The sequence below is a fragment of the Macrotis lagotis genome, chromosome 2 (assembly GCF_037893015.1).
Source record: "Macrotis lagotis isolate mMagLag1 chromosome 2, bilby.v1.9.chrom.fasta, whole genome shotgun sequence".
Lineage (NCBI taxonomy): Eukaryota > Metazoa > Chordata > Mammalia > Peramelemorphia > Peramelidae > Macrotis > Macrotis lagotis.
The window spans coordinates 44,331,268-44,356,670 of NC_133659.1; the positions used below are offsets into that span (position 1 = coordinate 44,331,268).

General features: G+C 40.4%; 1 protein-coding gene across 1 annotated transcript in view; it reads right to left on the reverse strand.

Annotated features, from left to right (window-relative positions):
- Positions 1–491: 491 nt before the first annotated feature.
- DNAI3 (dynein axonemal intermediate chain 3) overlaps positions 492–25,403 on the reverse strand; it is a 120,115-nt gene continuing 95,203 nt past the window's right edge. Inside the window, exons 17-23 of the mRNA XM_074221776.1 lie at positions 21,613–21,740; positions 18,438–18,501; positions 15,185–15,315; positions 13,867–14,071; positions 9,245–9,336; positions 7,645–7,767; positions 492–860 (exon numbers count right to left, since the gene is read on the reverse strand). Coding sequence (XP_074077877.1) covers positions 711–860; positions 7,645–7,767; positions 9,245–9,336; positions 13,867–14,071; positions 15,185–15,315; positions 18,438–18,501; positions 21,613–21,740 — 893 coding nt within the window. The 3' untranslated portion in view covers positions 492–710. The remainder of the gene's footprint in view (positions 861–7,644; positions 7,768–9,244; positions 9,337–13,866; positions 14,072–15,184; positions 15,316–18,437; positions 18,502–21,612; positions 21,741–25,403) is intronic.

The following is a 25,403-nucleotide window of genomic DNA, read 5'->3' on the forward strand; positions in this document are numbered from 1 at the left end:
TTCCCCATCTACTCTGGACAGCAACCTTCCAATTATCTACGTAATGTCTTTGCCATTAGAACATAAGTTCTTCCTTTGCATGAACTATGTTTCTGCTCAGCACACAGAACACCCTGGGTTTGGGTCAAGGTCTTAATCTTGTTGACTGGCTGGTGGGCAGGGTCGGTCAGCCTCTGCTTTTGTTTCTGTTTCTGTGGTTACCTCTTCAGGGGCAGGGGGGTGGATAGGTAAGAGCTCATCCTTGGGAGCAATTGTTGAGCTACTAAAATAAGTTCTGCAGGACCAGCATAGAATTTCTGACCATGGGGTGGCTAGGTGGTGCAGTGGATAGAGCACCGGCCCTGGAGTTAGGAGGAACTGAGTTCAAATTCGGCCTCAGACACTTAATAATCACCTAGCTGTGTGGCCTTGGGCAAGCCACTTAACCCCATTGCCTTGTAAAAAAAAAAAAAGAATTTCTGACCATGAGTGGGAGAGAACCAGGCTTGCCATTTGTTCAAACTGAGAAATTTTAATGAATGCTAATGAAGTTGATTTACCTATATATAAGCATTAATATTAATCTCTTTATGTTCATTTTCTCTAATCATCTTATGTACAACTTAGACATGGGAAACCGACACAGAGAGAAGACATTTCTTAAGGATGGGGACAAAAGATGTTTCTGAAGTGGAGAAATCTTCAGAAAGATAACTCTCGGGACTGGTCACCTAAAGAAGTTCTCTGATAAGGGGGCGTGTTTTGTCTGAATCTTGGAACACCCCAAGTTTTCCAAGTATCTGCTTTTCAAGTTCCAAAAACTCTAAGTAGTTCAACTTCAGCTCAGCATCCATCTGTTCTCTTGACTTTTGAAAAATTTTCTGAGGAAAAGAGAGGAAAAGAAAATCACATTAGGAGCACCAATGTATGAGAAGATAGAAATAACTAGACTGTTTAGGGATATATATATATATATATATAATTTTAACCATCTTAGAAGGCTTCAACAGATTGGTAGCTTTATTACCTTTGAAGTAAATTTTTCTTTGTAAAAGCTAAAAAAGTTTTTTTGCTTTAATGTTACACTTGTTCTTTATTTTTTTTTTAGGTTTTTTTTGCAAGGCAGATGGGGTTAAGTGACTTGCCCAAGGCCACACAGCTAGGTGATTATTAAGTGTCTCAGACTGAATTTGAACTGAGGTACTCCTGACTCCAGGGCTGGTGCTTTATCTACTGCACCACCTAGCAGCCCCTAGTTCATTGTTTTCAAAGAAGACCAGTGACGTTACAGAGTGATGTTTAAACTTGTTCATGAATTGGATTTAAGTGAGTCGTGGTTGCACAAAAGTTGGCAACCTCCTTCTGTCTTCCAGGGTCATCAAAGTCCAATTTCAAGACAAAAGTCACGACTACTAACGCTGGCGCTGGATGCAGTGACCTCAGCATCTTCGACGTCTGACCAAGGCTTTAGTATTTATTGGAACAAATCGTTCTCATCTGTTCATTCCAGCAGGGGAAGTCTTTACACTCCCCTAACTCTGAGGGGTTTGAAACTTCTTGGTTCCCTCAACCTGCTTTAGCCCGTCTGTTGAGATGGTGAGGCCACTGGGCATGCTCCAGGAGACACAGGTGAAAGTTGGGTGAAAGGTGAACACCAGAGTTGACTGAGAAGCTCTGGAAAGGGTTCAGAGGTGCGGTCCTCCCTGAACACTCATCGACCTCTTTGTTCCACTACTGTCTATGCTGGTGACCAATTCTGCAGTTCACATATTGTAGGCAGGACTTCTAGAAATTAGCATTACCTTTGTCCCATTAGTTGTACTATGGCACACCTGTTCCTTTTCCCAAGGTGCCCCAGGGCACAAAAATAAATTGCACTCACTTTAATTTTTAATTTTTAAAAGGAAAAGGATCTACATGTACAAAAATATTTTGCAGCTCTTTTTGTAGTGACAAAGCATTGGAAATTGAGGGGGTGTCCATCAATTGGGGAGTGACTGAAGAAGTTATGGTATATGAGTGTGATGGAGTACTATTGTTCTGTAAGAAAGCATGAGCAGGCAGACTTCAGAAAAACCTGGAAGGACTTGCACGAACTGAGCGAAGCGAGCAGAACCAGAACATGGTGCATGTTAACAACAACAGTGTGTGATGATCAGCTATGATGGACTTGGCTCCTCTCAACATTTCAGTGATCAAAGACAATTCTAAAGGATTTGGGATGGAAATTGCCATCCACATCCAGAGGGAAAAAAACATGAAGTCTGAATCACCTACTATTTTCAGTTTTTACAACTAGTTTTATGGTTTTCTTTCTTTCTCATGGTTTTTTCCCCCTTTAGTTCTGATTTTTATTTCACAGCAAGATTAATATAGAAATATGCTAAATATGATTGTGCATATATAAATTATATCAGATTCTCACTGTCATAGTCAAGGGAGTAGGGAAGGGAGAAAGGTAGGAAAATGTGGAATTCAAAACTAACAAAAAGGATGAACATTGAAAACTGTATTTGTAAGTAATTGGAAAAATAAAAATGACATTTAAAAAATAAAAGTAATTAGCTTTGTGCTGTAAGGATAGCACAAATCCTTAATCCTTAACTAATCAGTACTGTTAATTAGAAATTGGATGCAAGGAAAAAAGACATAATATGCTGTAAGAATACAGGAACCTGGATTGCGATACTGGTTCTGTCTGTGTGATCTTGAATAGACCATTTCTTTTCTCAGGTTCCTTTTATGAAATGAAATGAAAGGAATTCTTAACCTGAAAACTATTAATTCTTTTTAAAAAGCATTTAGTTAATTATACTTTAGTATGATTAGTTTCCTTTGTAGTCCTCTGTATTTTACTGTGTGCATTTAAAAACATTAATCTGACAGAGGTCTGTAGGTTTCATCCGACAAGGTTAAAACACCTGGACAGGATGATCCTCTAGCTCTCTCCAAGCTCTTGTCTGTCATCCTAGCTGCTGGGAAAACGTTGAATGATATATCATTCCTTTCCATTCTGCAGTCAAGCATGTGTAGCTCGGAGCATCTCTGCCCCATTTAGTCTTGCTGTTTGTGTGGCTTTGGACCCGTGATCAAAGAGAAGCCACATCCTGGTGACTTGGGCACCAGTTTGACCCAAGTTTTCAGAGGTTTGGGCCTTACCAGTGGATGGCACTGCTCCACTGTTCATGTGATCACTTTGTTGACTTAACCTATTCTCCCCTATTAAAGGATGGGTGAAAATTGAGAGTTCCCTGGGGTGTCTTTTGCTTCTTTAGCAAAAAGATAATTACCCCAGTGTTTAGCATAGTAGCATTTAATACATATTTATGGATTGACTCATTTGTCCTGTAGGTAAGAATTGAGAAATGGCTTCTGTGTAAAACCACAATAATGATAACAAAAAGAACAAATGAAACATTCAGAACAAAAGAACAGATGATATTAAGAAATACAGTGAATTGTATCAGTGTCTATACTAAAGAATGCTCCAGGATAGAGATGAGGATCCGGTCTGTGGAGTGGTTTTCCCCGGGGTGGGTAAAACTCCCTCTCCACCAAAGCCTCTCAGTTTCTTCTAGGTCCTTTACATTTTTTATTGCTTAGAATGACAGGAATTTAAATGACTTGCCCAGAGTCACACAGCCCAATATAGGTTAAGAGGCTGTAATCAGCCTAATTAGGACAAAACTCATTTTCTTGTTCAATTGCTGTCACCCAGGACAGTGTGAAAGTGTTTAGACAATCTCATTGAGGTCATCACTGAATCACCAAACATGCATTAACCAGTAGACTAAGTGTTCAGGGTGATATTGAGAAAATGTAGAGTTTTAGGTACAGAATGAGTTTCTTTCCATGTTCACAGTATTTTTCCTTTGACCTCAGAGCCCTGGATTTGGCTATGTTCTTCCTGGGAATTTTCATTTTGGGCATTTCTTATAGGAAGTGGATTATTTGCCCTCTCATTTTAGAAGACCTGGGTAGTTTTCTTTAAGATTTCTTTAAATTTGATGTCTAGGCTCTTTGTTTGGTCATGGATTTCAGACAGTTTAATGGTTCTTAATTTTCTTTTCCTCAATCCACTTTTTCCAGGTCAGTTGTTTTTGCTGTGAGATTCGTTTTCTTTTATATTTTTAGTCTTTTGATTTTGTTTCATTATGTCTTGCTTTCTTGCATAGTCATTGACTTCTGTTTGGTTTCAGAGTTTGTTTCTTGGGCAAGGTTTTGTACATTGGGTGCCAAGTTATTATTCCCTTTCCAATTCTTTCTTTCATAGCTCTTATTTCTTTACCAACTTTTTTCAAGAGCTCTCATTTAATTAATAAAAACATTTTAAAAAAAATCTCTTGCTTCATCTCTTTCAAAAATTCTAGTTGAATGTTTGTCCAGCCTATATTTTTCTCTGAAGCTTGGCTTATAGACGTTTTGGTTTCATTCTTGTGTCTTGAGCCCATCTGCCACCATATTAGTTTTTTATGGTGGGATCCTTCTTTTGCTTGCTGCCGCCTCCTTTCTGCCTTCAGACTTATGTGAGGGCTAGGTTCTTCTGGAGGGAAGGTCAGGGCTAGTCCTATTGGTGCCAGTTTTCTTGGGGATATTTAGGGTTATGTTCTTTCTGGATCTCAAGGACAGCCTGAGGATCTGTAGGCTTTCAGTGTTCCCACAGTGGTCTGATATAGAGTAAGTCTGATTGAGCTCCCTGATTTGAGCTCTGCAAATACCTAATCTGGGTTTAGGTCTGAGAAATAGTGGAATGCTGCTAGAATCCTCTCTCACAACCATCTGGGTAACTCAGTTGGTTCAGAGGGACAGAATTTTAGATTCACTTTTGGTCTGTTTGGTCTTCATTTTTCACCGGCCACACCCCTTCATTTCCCCTACCATCATTCCCCATCCCTTTGTTCCCTGGAAAAGCTCATCACTAGGGAAACTTATCATTGCAGAGACTGTATAAGCTTTGGTACTCTATTGCCCCTGCCCCTCGGATGGGAGCCTGGAGGGTGGAGCCCCAAACTCCCAAAGCCTTCATTTAACCATTACAGATGGCTTGGGAGCCCAGTCATCTTTTCATGTCTCAATGGTTGAGTCCCTGGGATTTGACTCCATGAACTTGGTACTTATTTGAATTGGCCTGATTATATATTCTATTGTCTGTTATTCCTGCCTGGGTATTCCTCTGCAACCTAGGATAGATGCTCTGCTCCTGCTGCTATTTCCTTCTAAACATCCTTTTTCCTTGGTGTACAGCCCAGGACCTCCTATGAAAGGAAAGCCAGCCCTGGGGGCAGGTGGTCTTCCTAGCCCTCCCCGGGTCTGTGACCCAGAACTGGATAACAAAGCTGCCTCCCAATGGCAATTATGTGATCTGGGTCTGGGACCTCCTCGTCTGAAAGTGCAGCCTCTCCCTCTTGGAGACCCCACCTATCCCCAGGATCTGCAGATCTCTCTCACTGTCTCCTCATGCTGACCTGGGCTGAAAATGATTCCTTGCCACTGGCTCTGGACTTTTCCATGAGGATTTGGTGGAATGCATTTTCTAGGAAGAATTCAACTATTCTGCTTCTTTCTCACTCATCTTAGCTTGTTTTCCCCTTTAATAAGCTTCTTTCTATGTCTCAGGCTTGGTCTATTGTTCTAATTATGCTAAGAATACAGTACCACAAATTGAATCCTGCAAGTGCTTTTTAAGTGCCAAGGATGTTGAAGACATTATGTTGTCTCCCCCCCTTCCCCTCTCTTTGCTACTTCTCTTCTGCCTAATGATGGAAAATTGGGGGAAGGAAGAGGCAAAAACGGTAGCGATACAAAACTCAGACTCACAACCATAGTAGGGGAAAACAGTAAGTAAAGTCACATATTCAGGTCTTTGCTAGCTCTTATAATCTGTTTTAATTAAAGTCACCAACTCTAATGCCCATCACTATATTTCTGCAGGAATGTTTGAATTCTGGTCTGAATTAACATATTAGCAGATTGATATTTGGATTCAGGCTTACAGTATTATTTAAGCCAATGAATATTGTTCTTCAAGATCAAACTATGAATAGGAAACTAAATAATGAATATTTTTCTTGATAATAGCTATTTGCTCATTTGGTCTTTTCCCAGTATGTGTCTAACTTTATCAATATTTTTTCTGAAAACACTTTGAGGCACCACATTAACCAATTATTTATTTTTTAAGCATCATACACACTTAAATACATACATGCATTCTTTTGGAAAATAGAACTATTCAGAAATGTTCCTTAGATGTGACAAGATTCCATTGGATATAAAACAAAAACCATTCTTTTTTTTTTTTTCTTAAATGATCTTTTTCTTAGTCCCTATTCTTCTCAAATCTCTTCTGCCTTCAACGTTGTTGACCATCTTTGCCTCTTAGATGTTCTCTTCTCACTCAAGTTTTGTGACACTCTGCTCTCTTGGGTCTCCTGCTTTTCTGTTGCTTCCTCCTATCTGCTTTATTGAGTCATTAGTCATCCATATCCTACCTCTAACTCCAGGTAGCCCCCAAGGCTGTGCCTTGGGTCCTTTTTTTCTCATTTGATGACCTCATCAAGTCCCATAGGTTTAATTATCATCCTTATATTAATAAATATACCTAGATTTATACAGTGTACTGTATTTGGGGATACACTAGTCTGTCTGTCTGTCTGTCTCCTCTGCCTTTCCCTGTAGTTCCAGTCTTTCATCCCCAACTGCCTGTTAAATATTTTGTAGGCATTGCACACTCATCCTTTTCAAAGCAGAGCTCCTTCTATCCCTGCCTCAGTCCCACCTCACACCCCCTTTGTTCTATGGAGGCCAGCACCATCATCCAGCTCATCCAGCTTCTCAGTCTTTACTCTTCACTTCCCCCCACACACACCATGACCTATCAGTTGGCACCTGTCCTTCCTAACTCCATGATATCATTTATGTAATTCTCTTTCATCTGCTTCCACAACTACTGTTCAGATCCTTATCACCTCTCTTCTGGACTTTTCAGTGGCTTCAAGTTGGTCTCCCTGCCTCCAATCTTTTCCCTTCTCCAATGACCACAGCTGCCAAAGTGAAGCATAAATCTTACCAAAACACACTTTTCCTACCCAAGGACGTCTTTTGGTTTGTTTTTTGTGCCTATAAGTTACTAATTACAAACCATGACTTTTGGGGGTTTTTTCCCTCAAGTGAGAGCAGGGAAATTATTTTTTTTTAAAAAGGAAGAAAGAAAAGAATGCAAAATAATATTCATTAAGAGACAGATAAGTAGGACACAATTGAAACTACATATTAAGAAATTCTTTTGAAAAACCTACCCTGGATGCAGTAGAAGGAAGAAAGAAGCTTCCATGTCTCCCTTTGCCCCAAGGTAAACATATGTTCCTCTGTGTGTCAATGTGACCAAGCTCATTACACCATAATTCTCCAACCTCTTGGTGTTGGTTGTCTTGTACAGACAAAATAAAATACCCCTGGACCTTTAATATATCCCAAGAAATTGGGTGAGACTTCATGGGGCATCAGACTGGTATCTCCTTTTTCATAAATGACTGACAAAAGATTGAGAAGTATCCCCTATATCCTGAGGAGAGATGGGGAAAGAGGAGGTCCTGGCCAGAGCTTGTCTTCATAGCTGAAGGACAGAAGGCTAGATATTAGAGGGGGAAAAAGGTTTTCACTTACAGTTTTCTTTCTTTCTGATTCTAGTTGTGTTTCTTCTTTTTCCTTATCTCGAATTTCTTGGCGTTTTTCTCTATATCTCAGGTGACCGACTTCTCTGTCAAAGTAATTATTTACACTTTGTGTCTGTTAACAAAAACATAAAAGACTCATGCACGATCCACTTGAAATCTCAGCGACACAATTTGTCAGAGAGGTAGGGAACATCCACTGCCCTAATAGTAATCAGATACCAAGAACATATCTGGAGACATAATAATTTTCTCTGTAACAAAACTGAAAATAAAAACTTCCAAGTATTTTTTGGACAGTTTTTGCTATGGTATCAATAATACGGATATGTGATGGTTCTCTCAACTAGTCAACAGATACCTTTTAAAATTCTAGTAATCATCAAACAATACCATTATTCACATGAATGGAGAACAAAATCACAAATAAACTAAAACACAAAATAATGCTATTTGTATTTATCCATTCATCTAGTCAACAGTTATTAAGTGTCAACTATATGAAAGGCATTAGGTTGGGCATTGAGAAAGATACAAAGAAAAATAAGAGATATAGTGTCTTTATGATTGTGTTAAGGCAGGCATTCAGGATTTATTAAATGTCCTATGGAAATAAGTCTTTGGTATCCTAGAAGTTTCATTTAAAAGGCAGCATCAATCTCATCAGCATTGCCATTGATCCTTAGATGTCTGGAGTGGAGATAGTAATTTCCAGGTCCTTTCTTTGCTTTACTCATTTGTGTCTACTCTGAATAGGTCACAAGTACCAAATGCTAATCTAAGCATACTCTCAAACTTGTGAAAAACTGTATATTTCAGTGACTTTGCTAATATCTTACAGGTCCATCCCTAATGAAAGAAATTCTTCCAAGGAGGACCATTTTGTTCCTGATGTAAATCTGAGCAGTACTTCTTTCCCCAAAGAGGGGAACCTGAGTTCTTTGTGGTTTCATTTGGCTTAAATCTGTGAAGTTTAGGTTGGTCTAGTATAGAGGCTGTACATTAATCTCACTGGAGAACAGTGATACTATACTTTTATGTTAGCTTCATACATTCTGGTTGTATTCCACATCTTTTCCTTAATAGTTACCGATTCTTAAAGAAAATTCTTCTCAATTCTTAAAAGTCAATGCCGTTCTCTTTTAGTTGGTCTCCCACCCCTATAATTATAGTTTGTTTGACTTATGAAATATGAGCAAACTCTGCTTGACTGAATGATTACTTACTGAGTGCATTCTAGTGGGGATTGCTTAGTGGGGGAGGAGGATTGAGGAGACCAATTGGCCATGAGGCCTTTCCCAAGTACAACATGGCATGGTAGAGAAAAATGATGGATCCACCTCGCCTCTCTGAGCCACAGGCTCCTCCTTCTTCAAGTGAAGTAACTCAATGATCTCTAGAATATTCTCCATGCTTTACATCTTATGATTCTGAACGCTAGAATTTTTTTGATTTTTATGACCACACAACAAAGATGCCAACCATTGTTTCTAAACTTAGAAAGTTAAGTCCACAGAGAACCCAAAACAATTTTAAACTAAAGCCCCAAGATATCTATTCACACAAAATCTCCAAAGCAAAATATTACCAACCTCATTGGTTGAAGGGTGACTTAACGTCCATGGAATTTCTAATATATGCAGTGTTCCGTAATAATCAGCTATGGCTACAAATTGCTGCTTTGCTGAAAGATTTTTAAAAAGGGGAAAAACTTAGCAAACAAAAAGTAATTTTAGAAGTTAAACATCCATGTGTTTTTGTTTTGCAGTTTCCTCTGAGACTTGTTGCTTCTACATGCGGTTGCATTGGTCATGGAACCTCCACTGGGTTTTACAGCAGAGACCACATGGACATATGGATGTCAGTTTTTCCAGTTTGGGGGAACAGAACAAAGATTATAAACTTTTTGTCAACCTTCCTGAGCCTTCCTTCAACCATGCTTTTCTTGTCTGTGCTTCTCTGTAAAACTTCCATCCTAACACAGACATACTCAAAGGGAATGCTAATGATGACATGTGGCAAGATTTTCAGAAAATACTTCCAGAAGATATTTTAGTTGTAAGAATTTAAGAGAAAATAAACTTTCCATGATCTGGAAGAATTTCAAAATTTCAAAACCAGAATCAGACTCACTGCTTTCTCTGCTACAGAGCAATGGATTTTTATTTTCCCTGAGATTATGAAATATGAACAAATCATCAAAATCTGCTACAAATTTTTCATTAACCTCCCCAACTCTTCACTTTTGTTGTTTTCCCCCTTCTTCCCTACAAGAGACTTAATTCAAATAGATTGTAGACTCTTGTTAATGAAAAGTCAGGAAAGTTAGGATTTTGCACTAATTAAAAGTCGCAAACACCTTGACAACATGCACTATTTAGCTTAGCAATGTCTGATCTGGAAAACATTAGGAAGTTGGGATAATTCAAATAATTTCTAAGCCTAATCTGAGAGAAGAGTGGAGGAATGTAACAAAAATAGATGCTTTCATATCTCTGGAACAAAAACAACCCTGCAAAAATGCTAGGAATCAGAGAACCATGTAGAAATTCAGGCCATCCCTCCTGAGAAAGGGATAACACTTCTCTCTGGGAACATTTTTGTGTTATTTTTTTCCTTTACCTTGGGCAGGTTACTTATCTTCTCCATGCTCTAGGCAGTTCTAAATGTGCATTATATGTAAATATATATAATATAAATATAACTATAAATTGCAGAGAACAGGTCAGCTAGATAGTGCCTGTGCCTAAAGTCTTTTAGACCGAGCTGCACAATCTCAGACATTTACTAGTTGTGTGACTCTGAACAAGTCATTTAACTCTGTTTTAGTTTCCTCATCTGTCATATGAACTGGAGAAGGAAATGGCAAACCACTCCAGGATCTTTGCCAAGAAAGCCCCAATTGGAGTCACAAAGAGTCAGGCATGATTGAAATGATGTAACAACAACATTAATTGTAGGGACAATGCATTAGGAAAAGGAGTTTCTTTACCTAGGACTTTTAGTAATTAGAGGTTCAGTCCCTATCATTAGTTCAAAAATAGTAATAATAAAAGAAACCTTATGAAGAATGCCCCCTAATTATTTATCTAATCAACATAACTTTGGTATGAGTTCAGTGGGTAATCATAATGATGATGAAAAAGACCTTGGAAAACGTGGTGCATAAGGAAGGGAAAGCATGGCAGCCACAGTTCTGCTCCAGTGGAGGAGAGTGGAAAATAGGAAGCCCTGGCTTATTGTTTGCTGAGGATCCACAGCATTCTCCCATAATTTAACTTTGCCCCAGCCTCAGCCCCATAATACGAGTTCAGAGGCCAGGGCTTCTCTGCTTTTGATGCTTCTGAGCCCAGGAAATGGGGGTGGGATGGGGTGTCTGTCAAGAGTCTTATTTAGAGGCAGTCCTATCTAAAGAGAACAAGGGTTCAACTTGGAATCCAGACGATGTGGATTCAAATTCCGCCTGGGACCCGAATGAGTTCTGTGCCCTGATCAAATGATCTCTCAGGACTATTGTGAGGATCAAGAAGTGCTAGAATTCACTTTGCAAACTTTAAAACATTGACTCATTGGCAGGAGGCATCATAGTCGGAATGGACACAGAGGGCTCTGGATGGAACTGCAAACCCAGGAGAAAGTCCCTTAAACCCTGAGAGTCTGAGGCTCCAAGTCCATACTCATCTGCCTCAGGAGAGGGGGGACTTCTTTACTGGGACTTCTCTATAGTAATGAAACCCCAAGTCTAGTTAAAAAGGAAAAAAAGGAATTCTTTGACCTTGGAGTATCTACACCTGCCAGCTCCTTCTAGAAACAGGCAGGAATGATAAGTGATCTCAGGACAGTCTGGTCTGCTGAATGGGGCTGGGGATTGGCAGACCCAGGACCCATCGGCTTCTACCCAGGTTATGTAAAGCCTTGACCTAGAGGGTCAAGAGGGCCGGTCTGGCAGTCTGGGTTAGCGAGTTGTGTCATATGTCACTGGGGGCCCTGCAACAACCTCAAATATAAAAGAACCCATGAAAGGCTTCAGTTTCATTCTGAGAAGTATGTCCTGACCAAGAACAGCAATGTTCTGAAATGCTGGGGTCACTCCCTGGTGCCAAACCTCAAGGGAGTCTTGGACACACCTGTAGCATTATCTTGAGGAAGGGAACAAGAATGATGAAAGGACTTGAAACTGGATCATAGACTGGTTGAAGAAACTAGGAATTTAGCTTACAGTAAGGAGATGTGGGATTGGGGCCATCATGACTCTCTTCAAGTATTCAAATCATCATGTCATTTGGCAGTGAAGTTGTCTGGCTTCCCTCTAGCACCAAAGGAAGACCTCCAAGGCTTCTCCCCATGGGGAAACAAAGGTTGGCTTCAGTTCAAGAAGACCTTCCAGTCAACCAAACCAACTATATGGCAGAAATACAAAAGCGTAGATAGTGTAGCCTTTGCCCTTCATGAAAGGGGAGATACTAGTAACAAGGGGAAGCAGCAGTAACTGGGCAAGGGGGACTCTCGGAGGGAAGACTGGCAGGAGATGACCTTCATGCTTGAGGAGCTGCAAGGAACCAACACAAGGGGACTGGGGAATTATATAAAGGGAAGTAAAGAGGAAGAAGGGGCCAGATGATAGCTTTAAATATTTGATCTGGTAGGAATAGTTTAAGTTGAGGTTTATTTTGTAAAGGGGGGGAGGTGATAAGTTCAGATTTTTGATGAATAGGAGTGGGGAAGCACTTGAGGTTGACAGACTTTGGTAATAGTCCTGGTGAAAGGTGATGAGGATATGCATTAGGAGGTTGATTGAGTGGGGAGACATTGTGGAAGTTGGCACAGCAAGATTTGGTATCTGATTGAATTTGTAGGGTGAGTAAAAGGAAGAAGAATGATATCAAGAGAGTAAACTTGGGAGCTGGAAGGATGGTGGAGCCTGGGACAAAAATAGGGGAAGATGTTCAAGTAAAAGCCAGGGAACCCCTTGTCAGGGGTTGGTAGAGGAGATTCATTTCAGATGGTTCCTTCCAACCTTAAGACTGTAGGTTGATAAGCTCTAAAATGAGAATGGTAGCTTCTGCCTTTCCTCAGAGTGGTTGTGAAGATGAAATGTCTCTCTCATGTATTGTACAGAGCACCATCAATAGGTAAAGGAGGGCCAGCTACAGAGAGGCCCACAAGCACCCCTTCCTTCAAGGGGACGGGGAAGGAAGAAGGGGTTGCCAGAGTTGCAAAACAAGTCAACTGGACAAAGTACTTATTACTATGATTTTCATTTTGTTCCTTTCAAAGTCTGAGTCCACCATTTTCCATAGTGGATGGGAAAGTCATAATATTTAGCTCATTACCAGAGGAATTTAGTTTGATAATTTTGTCACACCGGGGACTCATTAAACCTTGGAATGGATTGTAGAAGGAGGTTGTGGTATTTCCTTCTCTGGATGTCTTTTAAAAAACAGTTGGGATTTTATCTGATAGGGGTGAATCCTGTAGGAAGGGACAGAGGACCATTTTATGGCCTCTTCCCACATTATAATTCTTCTAATATTAACTAAAATCACTTTAAAAGTCATTATTAATAGGCTAACAAGGAGTGCTGGGCACTCCTGAAAGTCCATTAGTCTTGAAATCAGGAAATTTCTGCTCCTTTGAGTATCAGCTGAGTTTACTCTTCAGTCTCCTCATTGGTAAAAGAAACCTAAGATGCCTGCACTTGTAAACATACATTGGCACATGGGGCAGTTAGGCGGCACAGTGGGTAGAGCACCAGCCCTGGGGTCAGGAGGACTTGAGTTCAACTGTGTACTCAGACACTTGATAATTGCCTAGCTGTGTGACTTAGCAAGTCACTTAACCCCATTGCCTTAAATAAATGTGTTTTTTTTTAAACATACATTGGTACAGGGTGATTTTACTGGGGCAGGGAACTGCCCAACAAGCAAACCCCCTCTGCCTGTGTGAGCCAGCACTTTCTTGGCAAGCTTCTTCAAAGGCCTTTAAAGGGAGCCGAAAGCCTCAGGGGGCATTAAAGTGACCTGTGAAGACTCCCCAGCCAGTAGGCATCAGCAGTAGAACTTAAACCTGGGTTTTGCTGGCTTCTAGACTGACCTTGCAGTGGCACCTGCCTCCCCACTCTGTCAAACCTAGAAGCATTTCTCTAGTGCCAGCTCTCGTTTATTTATAAAGAATGAGATGAGTTCAGGTTTTCTCCTTTTCAGAGTTAACCTACGGGATCCTATCCAGGGTCTGATGTATGTGATCGTCGTTATACATATGCTTTGGGTCTGGGCAGGCTCATGAGTTTTCTCCAGCAGGTCCCAAATGTCAATGTATCCATCTTCTTTGCCAACAAAGAAGACTCCTGGTCTCGTCAAGGACCAGTGTCCAGCCGTATACTTTTTTGTTGAACAGGAGGACTGAAGGAGTGGTCCTTGCTGAAAAAGAAAAACAAAAACCCCTGTAAATACTCAGAGGTCCCAGCCTTTTGCTGCTGTCAGATGAAATGATGATTTTTGAATGGCAAATTTAAAATTTCCATAAGGGAAATCTTAAGCTTTGACTCAATATCATTCAACAAGAGTTCATCTTAACCATCATCATATGCTCTTAATAAATACTCCCCACCAAAGTCCTCCCTCAGGGTGCAGGGATCGGTCCTTCATTTTCCGTGTTCTCTAACTCATTAACCTCTCAGCTTTCTTAACAGAATGGGATAGTGAGCACTGGAAAAGCAGAGAGAGAAGAGATCCAGTCCCTACTCACAGCCTAACTGGGGGACACAGTCCCTCTAGGGCTGACTGAGAGTCCGGAGGGGCTCAGCTACAGCTGCCATCTCACCTCAGCCCTGGTACCCAGCACCAGAGGGGAACCATTCTGCAAGCTAATGACTGCTCCCCGTCACCAGACAGGGCCAAAGTCATGGAACAAGATTCCAAGTAGCCAAGACTTGCCAGGGGTTTCATAACCCAACTCATCAGAAGACCCTTCCCTTTCTGCCCCTCCATGACATATGATAGAGTGTCCCTTAGGATCTTTCCTCAAGAGAAGAGGGCCAGGACTCCCCACATTTCTGCTGCTTCAGTCTCCACTCCAGTCAACCGTACCCACCTGGAATAATGAAGGCCAGGGATGTGCCATTGCTCAACAAAGGACCTTGTATATGAGTCAGCTTGGGCTCCAGGCCCCTTGGGGATGGGGGTCTGCAGTCCGGCCTCTGACCTTGCCCTTTCTTCTCCATTCTATTCTGGCTCCACCATATTTTCTCAGATCTCTGGCTAGCTAGCTCTCTCATAAAAACCTCAGGCCTGGATTTTAAAGTGGGAGCTCTGAAAATTGTTTTATTCTTCTAAAGGAGGAATGCAAAAAAAGTATCTCTAAGGAGATAAAAGGAAGGGGTTGTTTTGAAAAGCTCACGATGGGATCTGCTTGCAAGCTGTGGCCCTGGCCATCTGTCGCTGTTTCCATAACGTGTGTCGTACAGTATATTGTACTTTCTCAATAACCAGGGACACAGTCCTCCTTGCTCAGCCTTTATGCAAAGAACTTACTGAAACACCTTCTTTCCATATGGCCACATTCCAGCCCCCGATGGTGAGGACAATGTCGCTGTAAAAAGGCGATCTTTGGACGGTGTGAATGCTTCCGTCGTGGACCACGTATCGGTTCAACGGCTTCTTACCTGTTGGAGCAGAAAAGTCATTTCCTGCTTGTCTGATGAGAAGAGCTGCAGAGCAGGCTCCGGGTTTGGGGAAGTGGAGAGAAGATGAGAAGAGATGAACTCAGCCTCTTGGCTTGGGTGGGGGGATAGCTAGGAGCCTGGGGGAGGGGACACTGAATTTGTGTTCCAGATCCAACACGAGTAAGGCCCTTCCCCTGCCTCAGTTTCCTTCTCTGGCAATGAGGGGACTGGCCTCCATCATCTCTGCACCCCCAAGAATGGTCCTTTTCCTTTGAATGGGAGGCCTGAAGACTGGTTGGTTACCTGGTGAATGATAGTCTGGTCAGTTTTGTCTCCTTCACAAAGGTGGTCGCTGTCCGGCTGGTGGACAGCCAGGTGGACGGGGGCTCTGTGTTTAGTGAATGAACACAAAACATGTAATAGGGACTGTGGGAAATGGCTCAGAAAACTTGTTCAGTCCCCATTTCTGTATTCACTCAACAGACCTCAAGTCTTCCTAGTCACCCACTACGGCTTGTAAAAACAAAAACCAAAGTGCTTTATATCTAACACTATGCCTGTCCACTTCAAAGATTTCTGAACCTCCCCACGTTATCTGAATGAAGACCTTCACACCTAGGACATAGTCATCCCTGGTCTCATCCATCAAGAGGCTTCCTCTTCTGAGAAGACCGCCCTCATTTCCACAACCCTGGGCTGGAAGGATCTCTCCCTTCTCAAAAGATCTGGCATTGCCCACCCACATGTCCCATCCCCTGGCAGAGTGGACACTCCCACAGCAGGGGATATTGCTCTTCTTGTCTCTTTATCGCAGAGCCCAGCTGGGTACGTGCTCATGGAACTTGACTGACTCTATCTGTGGACTCCTGGATAGTTTTCTGTTTGCCCAGACACGGGTCGGCCTGCCCCTTAAGCAGGAAATGAGCTCCTGGCTTTTAGAAAGGTATAAATGTAGTTTTACTGGATTGCTACAGAAGGCTGGAGGCCAGGAGGGAAGGATGCTGTTCCCATTTTGAACCCCCTCGGCTTTGTTTCCTTCTGGTTGGGATGTCAGATCCCTTTCCTTCTGTCTCTGGTACCCTCTGGTGGAGCTTTTTCTCATTGCAGCATGAGCCCAGGTAGTGCTGCTACGAGGAATAAGAGCTGTTATATTTTAAAACAAAAGCGTCTTCTAAGAAACTCCTAGCTTCTCCCTGTAAAGTTCACAGAGGGTCTTGGGGGGGGTGGAGCTTCTTTACATGATGCAGTCACCCAAGGGTCTGGGGTTTGTGACCCTTGCGTTCAAGTTTGCCTGGGTTCTTGGGAGCCTCCTGGGGTCCATAAGATAAGGGGACTGGTTTAAATGAGTGGTGGGTTCCCTTCCATCTCTAATTCTTTAAGTCATAGCATTTTCCATTAATTTTTTCTAGAGAACCATTTTCTAACATGTTAAAATTATATAGTTGGGAGAGAGGGAGTTGATGGCAGCAGACCCCGGGGAGCACCTGGGACACAGGATGGGGAGGCTGGATGCCTTTTTCTAGATGGGTGTTTTAGCTCAAATCATTGACTCTGTGACATTTCCTCCATGGAGGGGAAGTGGGTGGTACGGAGCTCCAAATATGTCTAAATTCTCTTTTCTGACCATGATAGATACCCCCGGCTTCTTCTGCTGGAGAGAAGGCATGTCGTCTTCTCTGCCCAGCCCCTATTTCCCAGCTATGCAAGAGTAGATGGGTTTATCTGGCTGACGTTCCTGATCTAAGGTTCCTTCCCTGGGCACAGGTGACCAAACAGCAATCCTGAGAGTTGGAAGAGCAGGAAAGGAAATGAACTTTTACTAAGACCTGCTGTGTTGGTTATTCTGCGGAGCACTTTTTATAATTTTGCCTTCATGTGACCCTCACCATGACCTTGTGAGTGAGACAGGTGCTGGTATTACCCCCGTTTTTCAGTTGAGGAAACTGAGACAAAAAGAAGTGAAGGAAGTTGGCCAGGGTCACATAGATCAGAAGTGAATTCAAGTCTTCCCGCTTCCAGGTCCCTCCTCTATTTACTACAGTACAAGCTACCTAGGATTACAGGGACCACTAGACATGGTCTCGTTGAGCCTAGGGGCCATGGTGGGAGTTCCTGGGTTCCCCACTTGGGAGAGGCTGCCCTGTGGGAGGGGGCTTCCAGCAGCCACTCTGCCCTTCTTGGAGGAAAATGAACCAGGGAGGTGAGACTGGCCAGAAATGGTCAATCTTGAATGAACCGAGGAGTGGTAGATTCAAGGTAAAAGTCAAATGCTAGTTTGTGCTTGAGGTGTCTGTTGGTACTTAGCAGTGTTTGGAGGAAGGAAATGGCCTAATCGGCTGTTGTTCAGTCACTTCAGTCCTATCCAACTCTCTGACCCATTTGGGGTTTTCTTGGCAATGAGATTGGTGTGGTTGGCCATTTCTTCCCCAGCTTATTTTACAGATGAGGAGACTGAGGCAGACAGGGTGAAATGACTGCCTAGGGACATACAGATAGTAAATATTGAGTATTCCCAACTCCAAGCCCAGCATACCATCCACTTTGCCACCTAACTTCCTATATAACTAATCTTTGTACATGAAGTACCTTTTCAAAAAGGAATCTGTTATTTCCTTTTGGAAAACCCAAGCCATGAACCAACCTAAGCTTTGTTTGAAAGACCAAGTCCTCCGTTCAGAGAAGTTTTTTCTTTTTTTTTGAGGATAGGATAGATACTTCCTGAACCTTAATCTCTTCACTGTAAAATGAGGGCAAGGATGCCTCTGAACGTCTTCCAGCTCAAATCAATGATCCTAAATTAATAAGAGTTAATATTTATGGAGCACTTTTTAGTTTTGCAAAGTGCTTTGGCATCAAGACAAGGAAGCTCTCAAGGTAGAACTGGAGCAAGTGGGAACAACATTTTTATATTGACCCATTCAGTCTGTCTAATTTCATTTTTTCATTACTATTTAAAAAAATTTTTATAAACTGACAATTACTAGTCTATCCTTTCCACATTATACAGACACAACCCTCATTCCAATTAGCGAGGTCTCCTCAGAAGTAACCTCTGTTTCTTGATTCTTCCTCTAAAGGCTAGAAATGAATGGAACAAGAAGCAGGCAATCACTGCAACTTACTTATTAATCTTCCGGTATCATGATCTCTTTCCAGCTTCCAGTCTGCATATAGCACTTCCCCATCCTAGAATGTTATAGAAGTCTTATAAGTATAATGACACCATAATGGAAAGATAAAACCCTTTAGTAATTCTCTTTGACTATAATGGCATTTATCACAATACCATCCCCCCCAAAATTGATTCTAGTGAAAATCCATTAATACAATTGGAAAAAAAGAATCAGATATTATTTAATGCCACTTAGATCCTCCCCCAAATGGCCAATTAACTAAATCTTTTTTTATTCTTCAACAAGTTTTTATACATTTATGTCCATCATTCAGGCAATGCATAAAATTATGCTTGGATTTCTAAATAATTCAGGTAATCAAGTAGCCTGGTGGGTTTCTTTCTTTGATCTAAATCCAGATAATTGCCCCAGTTCTCTGCTCTTTTTTTTTACCTGGCAGATACTCTGTTGACAAGCAGTTTTTTTAGGTTTTTGCAAAGCAAATGGGGTTAAGTGACTTGACCAAGGCCACACAGCTACGTAATTATTAAGTGTCTGAGGTTGGATTTGAACTCAGATACTCCTAATTCCAGGGCCGGTGCTCTATCTACTGAACCACCTAACCACCCCAAGCAATTTCTAATAAAGATGGAAAATATAGATTTTTTTTAAAAATTCTAGGTGTTTCTTCCTTGAATAGACAAAGGCAGCATGATACAGTAGAATGAGAAATGAACTGGGAGTTAGGCTAACTGGTTTAATCTCATGTGTTAGAAAGAGCCTTGAACTGGAGATCAGAATCTCAAAGGTGGCAAGAAAATGATTCCATGACCATTTATCTTTTGTCAACCTTCAAGTGCTCTACAGAAACATTAGCTATTCCGGTTTCCATTGTTCTTCTAGCTAGGGAGATTCTTGCTCAAGTTATGGGGACTAGATCCCCCTCCAACTCTGATGTGCTGTGATTCTAGGGTTACGGGGCGGGGGGATTTTCCCACCTGCTCTTGAGGCAGTGACGGACCTGGCCCCAGCAAGACCTGGGTTCAAACTCAATTCAGATAGTTTCTTAGTTATGTGAAGAAGGATTCAGGTACCTCTCTGGTCTCTTTCAATTTTCATTGTATAGCCCCACGATATTACATTAGCTGTAGGGCTGTTGGAATAGTCCCATAATACAATGGATGTAAAGAATTATAAGCCATAAAACACATGATGAATGACAGTCCTTAGTATTCTAGACCTGCCTCAACTATTAACTAGCAAGGTGACCCTTAACATCTCTGAGACTCGGTTTCCTCTCTGTTCAATGGAGATACTAGATTAGAGATAATCTCCAAAATCCATATTCTTTAACTCGAATGGTTGATTGGATTTTTCACTTTATATCAATAAACAATTTCTCTGTAGTTTTTAGAAATTGGAGCAGAATATAGAAGTTTCAGTTGAATAGATTTCTCTAGTTTGGGGTTAATTTAAAAAAAACAATAAATATTGTTTAGAAACTTCAGAATAGGAATTAGAGCGTTTTTAATATTGAGGACCAGGAGATATCAGAGATTCAACACATAAACAGGAAGAGGATAAAGTGGTAGGGAATTGAGACAACTAGCTGGCCAAGCAGGTAGTGTCTAAGTCCTAGAAATGAGAAGATTTGAGTTCAAATCCACTTTTCAGATACTTAACCATTGGCCCTGGGGAACTTAAACCCTATCAACCTCAATTTCCTCATTAGTAAAATATAGATAAAAGTTATGAGAATCAAATGAGCTAGAATAAGTAAAGGACTTTTACAAATAATCACAAGGTAGAGAAATGCTAGGAAACTATTAATTACATGAGCCAGATGAAGACTCTATCTTAGATAACCCGACTCTGAGGGGAAGAGTTTCTTTTGCTTCCAGTCTTAGCTGGAATCTGCTCATTGTCAATTAAAGGGAGATGAGCTGAGATGCTTCTGTAGAGGAAGATAAAGTCAGAAGCCCACCATAAATAATCAGCCTCCCCCCCATCCCCCAAGCAACCAACAATTCCCTAAAGCCGTTGGGCAGAAGATGTGGCACAGACCAACTATCACCAATACCAAGAAGGTGTGGAGGACATTGGGCCATGGCCCTGCAGAGAAAACATACAGGGTGTTTCAGTTTCTGACTAACAAAATGCAGGTTGGTCCTTGGACGAGAGGGCTCCCAACTCTCTGAATCATCATGGAGAAGGGGGTGCTCTGGAAAGAACTGAATTCAGCCCTTGAACAAAGAAGGACAAAAAGATCAGTAGAGGTCCAGGGGGACTTCCACCATGGGCTTTGAGGAAGGAAGGAAGAATCATAGTGTCTTGGAGCTGAGGAACTATTTGAGGCTTTTCCCCCCCTCAAAGGAAAAGGGCCTTCCAAGATGGAAGCAGCTGCCAGACTTCAAGAAAAGATGGCAATGAGGATCCACAGGTACGATTAGGAGAAGGGTGTTCTAAAGTATGTGAAGGAAGACTCTAATTCATCTGTAAAATAATATGAGAACCTAAAAAATAAGTTTTCTCATTTGTAAAGTGGAGATGGTAATAGATATCATAGATAACATTGTAAAACAATTTGCAAACCTTAAAGCACTATATAAATGCCAGTGTTATTATTATATTATTATTATTATCATCATCATCATTATTATTAGCACCATGTAAATTCTAGGTATTATATTGCAGTTGAATTTTTGCTTTATTTATGTCTCTTCTGGTTTAGATCAGCTTTTTGAAGGTTAGGAACAGGCCTTAGGCTTTGAACAAAGTGCCATAAATGTGGTAGGGACTCAGTACATAGAGTATTTGTTCAACAGTGAGGGACAAATTTTATGATTGTCTTTTATGTTCACAAAAGCAAATAAAAAAAGTTTCTTTTTTTTTAGGTTTTTTTGCAAGGCAAATGGGGTTAAGTGGCTTGCCCAAGGCCACACAGCTAGGGAATTTAAGTGTCTGAGACCAGATTTGAACCCAGGTACTCCTGACTTCAAGGCCAGTGTTTTATCCACTACGCCACCTACCTGCCCCTAAAAAAAGTTTCTAAAGGAGTTAGAAAACCTTAAAATATCAAAAGTTGACAGGTATGAAAATGACAAACTCCTTTAGCAACAAAGAAAATAAAAAATTTCTTTAAATTAACAGAAATCTATTTTAACAGAAATCTATTTCAACTTACCTCTGTTCCAACAAAAAACATTGTTTCATACTCTTCCATTGGCTTGAGGATTTTGGACAAACCATATTCTAGGTTGTGGTAAGGGTCATCTCCTGCAATCTGAGCTTTCAGCTGGAGTGTCTGGGCATCTTTCAGAAACATTGGATGGAAGAAATACATTTTTTATGGTTAAAAAGATCTTGGTCTTTACATTACCTTGTTGCAAACCAAATACAAATTAAGACAGTTATTTCTGATCAAAGTGGAACCCAGAAGCATTTGCCATTTTGTGGAAGATTAGGATTTTCTTTTTTTTCTTTTTCTTTTTTTTAAGGTTTTTTTTTTTTTTTTTTGCAAGGCAATGGGGTTAAGTGGCTTGCCCAAGGCCACACAGCTAGGTAATTATTAAGTGTCTGAGGCCGGATTTGAACTCAGGTACTCCTGACTCCAAGGCCAGTGCTCTTATCCACTGCACCACCCAGCCGCCCCAGATTAGGATTTTCTAAGGCAACCCTTATGTCATCAACCATTCCTTCTTGTTTAGTTTTAGGTCTTTAATTTTTTTCCATTGTCTTCTCTTTTTGGCTAGCATTTCTAGGACAATGTCAAATAACATTGGAGAAAGGAGGCACATCCTTCCTTTGTTCTAGTATTTATTGGAAAAGCCTTTGGTAATGCATAGCAGCCACTTTTTGATTTAGATCAGGATAAGCAAACTACAGGTTGATTTCATATTCACCTATAACTAAGAATGGTTTTACATTGATAAATAAAGTGTTACTGCATTTTAAAAACATAAAAAAAAAATTCTTAACTCAGAGATTGTATCAAAACATGGATTGGCCAGGTTGCTGACTCCTGATATATATTATTTATCATTTTCAAAAGAGATCCTTCAATGACTGCTTTTCAATGATTAAGCATAGTAATTTGTAAAAAGCTCTTTCTGCAGTTTGGGATATTTTTGTTTTGCCTATCATTAATTAAATTGTTTTCCTACTGTTGAACCATCCTTGTATCCCTGATATAAGTCCCAACATGACCATTTTGAAACTTTTTTTGATATATCATTATAGGCTTTTTACCAGAATTTTATTTTTATAATTTTTTTTTTTTTAGATTTTTCAAGGCAATGGGGTTAAGTGGCTTGCCCAAGGCCACACAGCTAGGTAATTATTAAGTGTCGGAAGCCGAATTTGAACTCAGGTACTACTGACTCCAAGGCCAGTGCTCTATCCACTGCGCCACCTAGCTGCCCCTATTTTTATAATTTCAATAGATATTTATTAATGAAGTTGGCCACATGTTCTCTTTTTGTGCTTTCTCCTCTTGTTCAAATATTAGGATTGTATTTGATGCATAAAAGGAGGTGGGTAGGGTGTGTTTTTCCATCACTTTTTTGAGAAACATCTGAGTAATATAGATGCTCACTGTTCTGTAAAATTCTTTTTTATTTTTAGGGGTTTTTTTTTTGCAAGGCAAATGGGGTTAAGTGGCTTGCCCAAGGCCACACAGCTAGGTAATTATTAAGTCTCTGAGGCTGGATTTGAACTCAGGTACTCCTGACTCCAGGGCCAGTGCTCTATCCACTGCACCACCCAGCTGCCCCCTGTTCTGTAAAATTCTATAAATCCTCTGGACTAGCATTTTTTTTTATAATTCCTTTATTTTGGCTAGTTTGCTGCCTTTTATGGTATTGTATTTTTTAAGATTTCTGTTTTGTATTTCTGCTCATTTGGGTTCTTTTTTTAGATAATCTTTAGCTCTTAAAATTCTTGGTTTTATTGTGCCATAAATATATAAATAGGTTCTGATAATTTTTATTTTTTGTTTATTGTTATTTAACCTATTCATTTAAACTTTTTGCTCATTTGCTCATTGCCCTTTCAAATTACATTTTGCCCTTTAAAAAATTTAGGTTGGGGCCGCTAGGTGTACAGTGAATAGAGCACTGGCCCTGGAGTAAGGAGTGAGTTCAAATTAGGCCTCAGACACTTGCTAATTGCCTAGCTGTGTGACCTTGGGCAAGTCACTCTTAACCCCATTGCCTTAAATGAAGAAAAAAAAAATTGCAAGGCAATGGGGTTAAGTAGCTTGCCCAAGGTCACACAGCTAGGTAATTATTAAGTATCTGAAGCTGGATTTGAACTCAGGTCCTCCTGACTCTGTGCTCTATCCATTGTACTGCTTAGTCGTCCCAAGAAAATTTTTTAAAAAAAATTTAGGTTAGCTTAAGATTGGTTTAAGGTTTCTCTTTTTTTGTGAAAAAATAGGTTTTTTTAAATTAACATCTGAATTATTTGATTTTGGATATTTGAAATGCTTTGATCCTAACTGATTTTTGTTTCTATGCGTGTGTCTATGTAAGAATTGGTCATTGACCTATTCAAATTCGTTTTCTGATGTTGATCCTTTTTATTTTATCTATTTCTGATTGTGTCACTTTGGATTATTTTTTTCAAGTATTCATCCATTTATTTTAAATTCAAGCTTTTGTTGTCATGTTAATAGTGTCTACTGCTCGAGCAATTTTCTTATTTCTTCACCATCTGTGATGATTTCACACATCATCTTACAGCATTACCTCTTTTCTAAGTTTGGCAATGATTTTGAACATTGCTCTAGCTCATCGATAATGTAGCTGAGATTCATCAATCTTATTACAAGGTGACTCCCACTCCAGAACATTGTTTCCTGCCTTCCTCACTAAAATAGCTAGTATTTCACAATAAACTTAATAGAACTCATCTTGTTTAAGCCAACAATTTATCCTTAGAACAATAGTGTCAGTCAATCAATCTGCAGGCATTTTTATTAGACTTTTACTCTATGTCTGATAATTCATCAATTCATATTAAGAAGCACATGTAATTTAAGTTACCAGAAGCTCAGAGAGGTTCAGTAATTTGCTCATGTTCATATAATAAGTGTGTAAGAGATAAAATTTGAACCCAACTCTTCCTGACCAAAAGTATGACTCTATTCACTGCACCATATTTCTTCTCAGTGGTTAGAAGATAGTATTTTAGATATCAAGTTTTAAAAAGGTTAGGACCTCTGAGCACATTGTCTACCAATTTATTATCTTTTCACCCTTTGGGGAATATGAGAATTGAATTTAGTCTCCTTCCACAGGTTGTCTAACAAAACCACCAACTGAAATTTTTTTAAAAAAAATCTGGTCATACTACACAGATGAAATATCTTTAAGATTTTTAAAACCTTGTATTTTGAAATCTGGATGTGTTGTGTGGAAATGCTAGGCAGAAAACAAAGAGTTAAATCCTGTGCCTTAAGCTTTGCTGATCCTGTGAAAAATAGATTATAGAAAAAAATTATGTTCCTCCCATGAGAAAAGTTTTCCACTGTCCCTGAGAATCTGATTCCTTCTACCAAATCTTAAACTGATAACAGCTAATGGTGTACCCTGAATTCTGTCAACTAGACAGGACCTGCCTAGAGGATCCATAAGGACAGGGAGCCCAAATGAAGTGACCTAATTCTTTACACTACACCTGCGTATACTACACCCAACATATAGACCATCCCTGTACCCCTATAGATGTCCCTACTAGTTTCTAATTCTCTAGGGACCAAGTCCACAATGCAATATAACCTTGCCCCTGTCCAATCAAACTCATCCATCCCTTATCACCGAGTCATGGGTCTTCATGAAATTCTTTCATTATTCACTAACTCACCAAGTGAGCCCCAAATTGTCAGATACAGTCCCACCCTTTTATGAAGATAGCTCTACCGTGGGGGGGACACTGCTTCCGAAAGCTCCATTTTTGTGGTTTCAACTCTGCTTT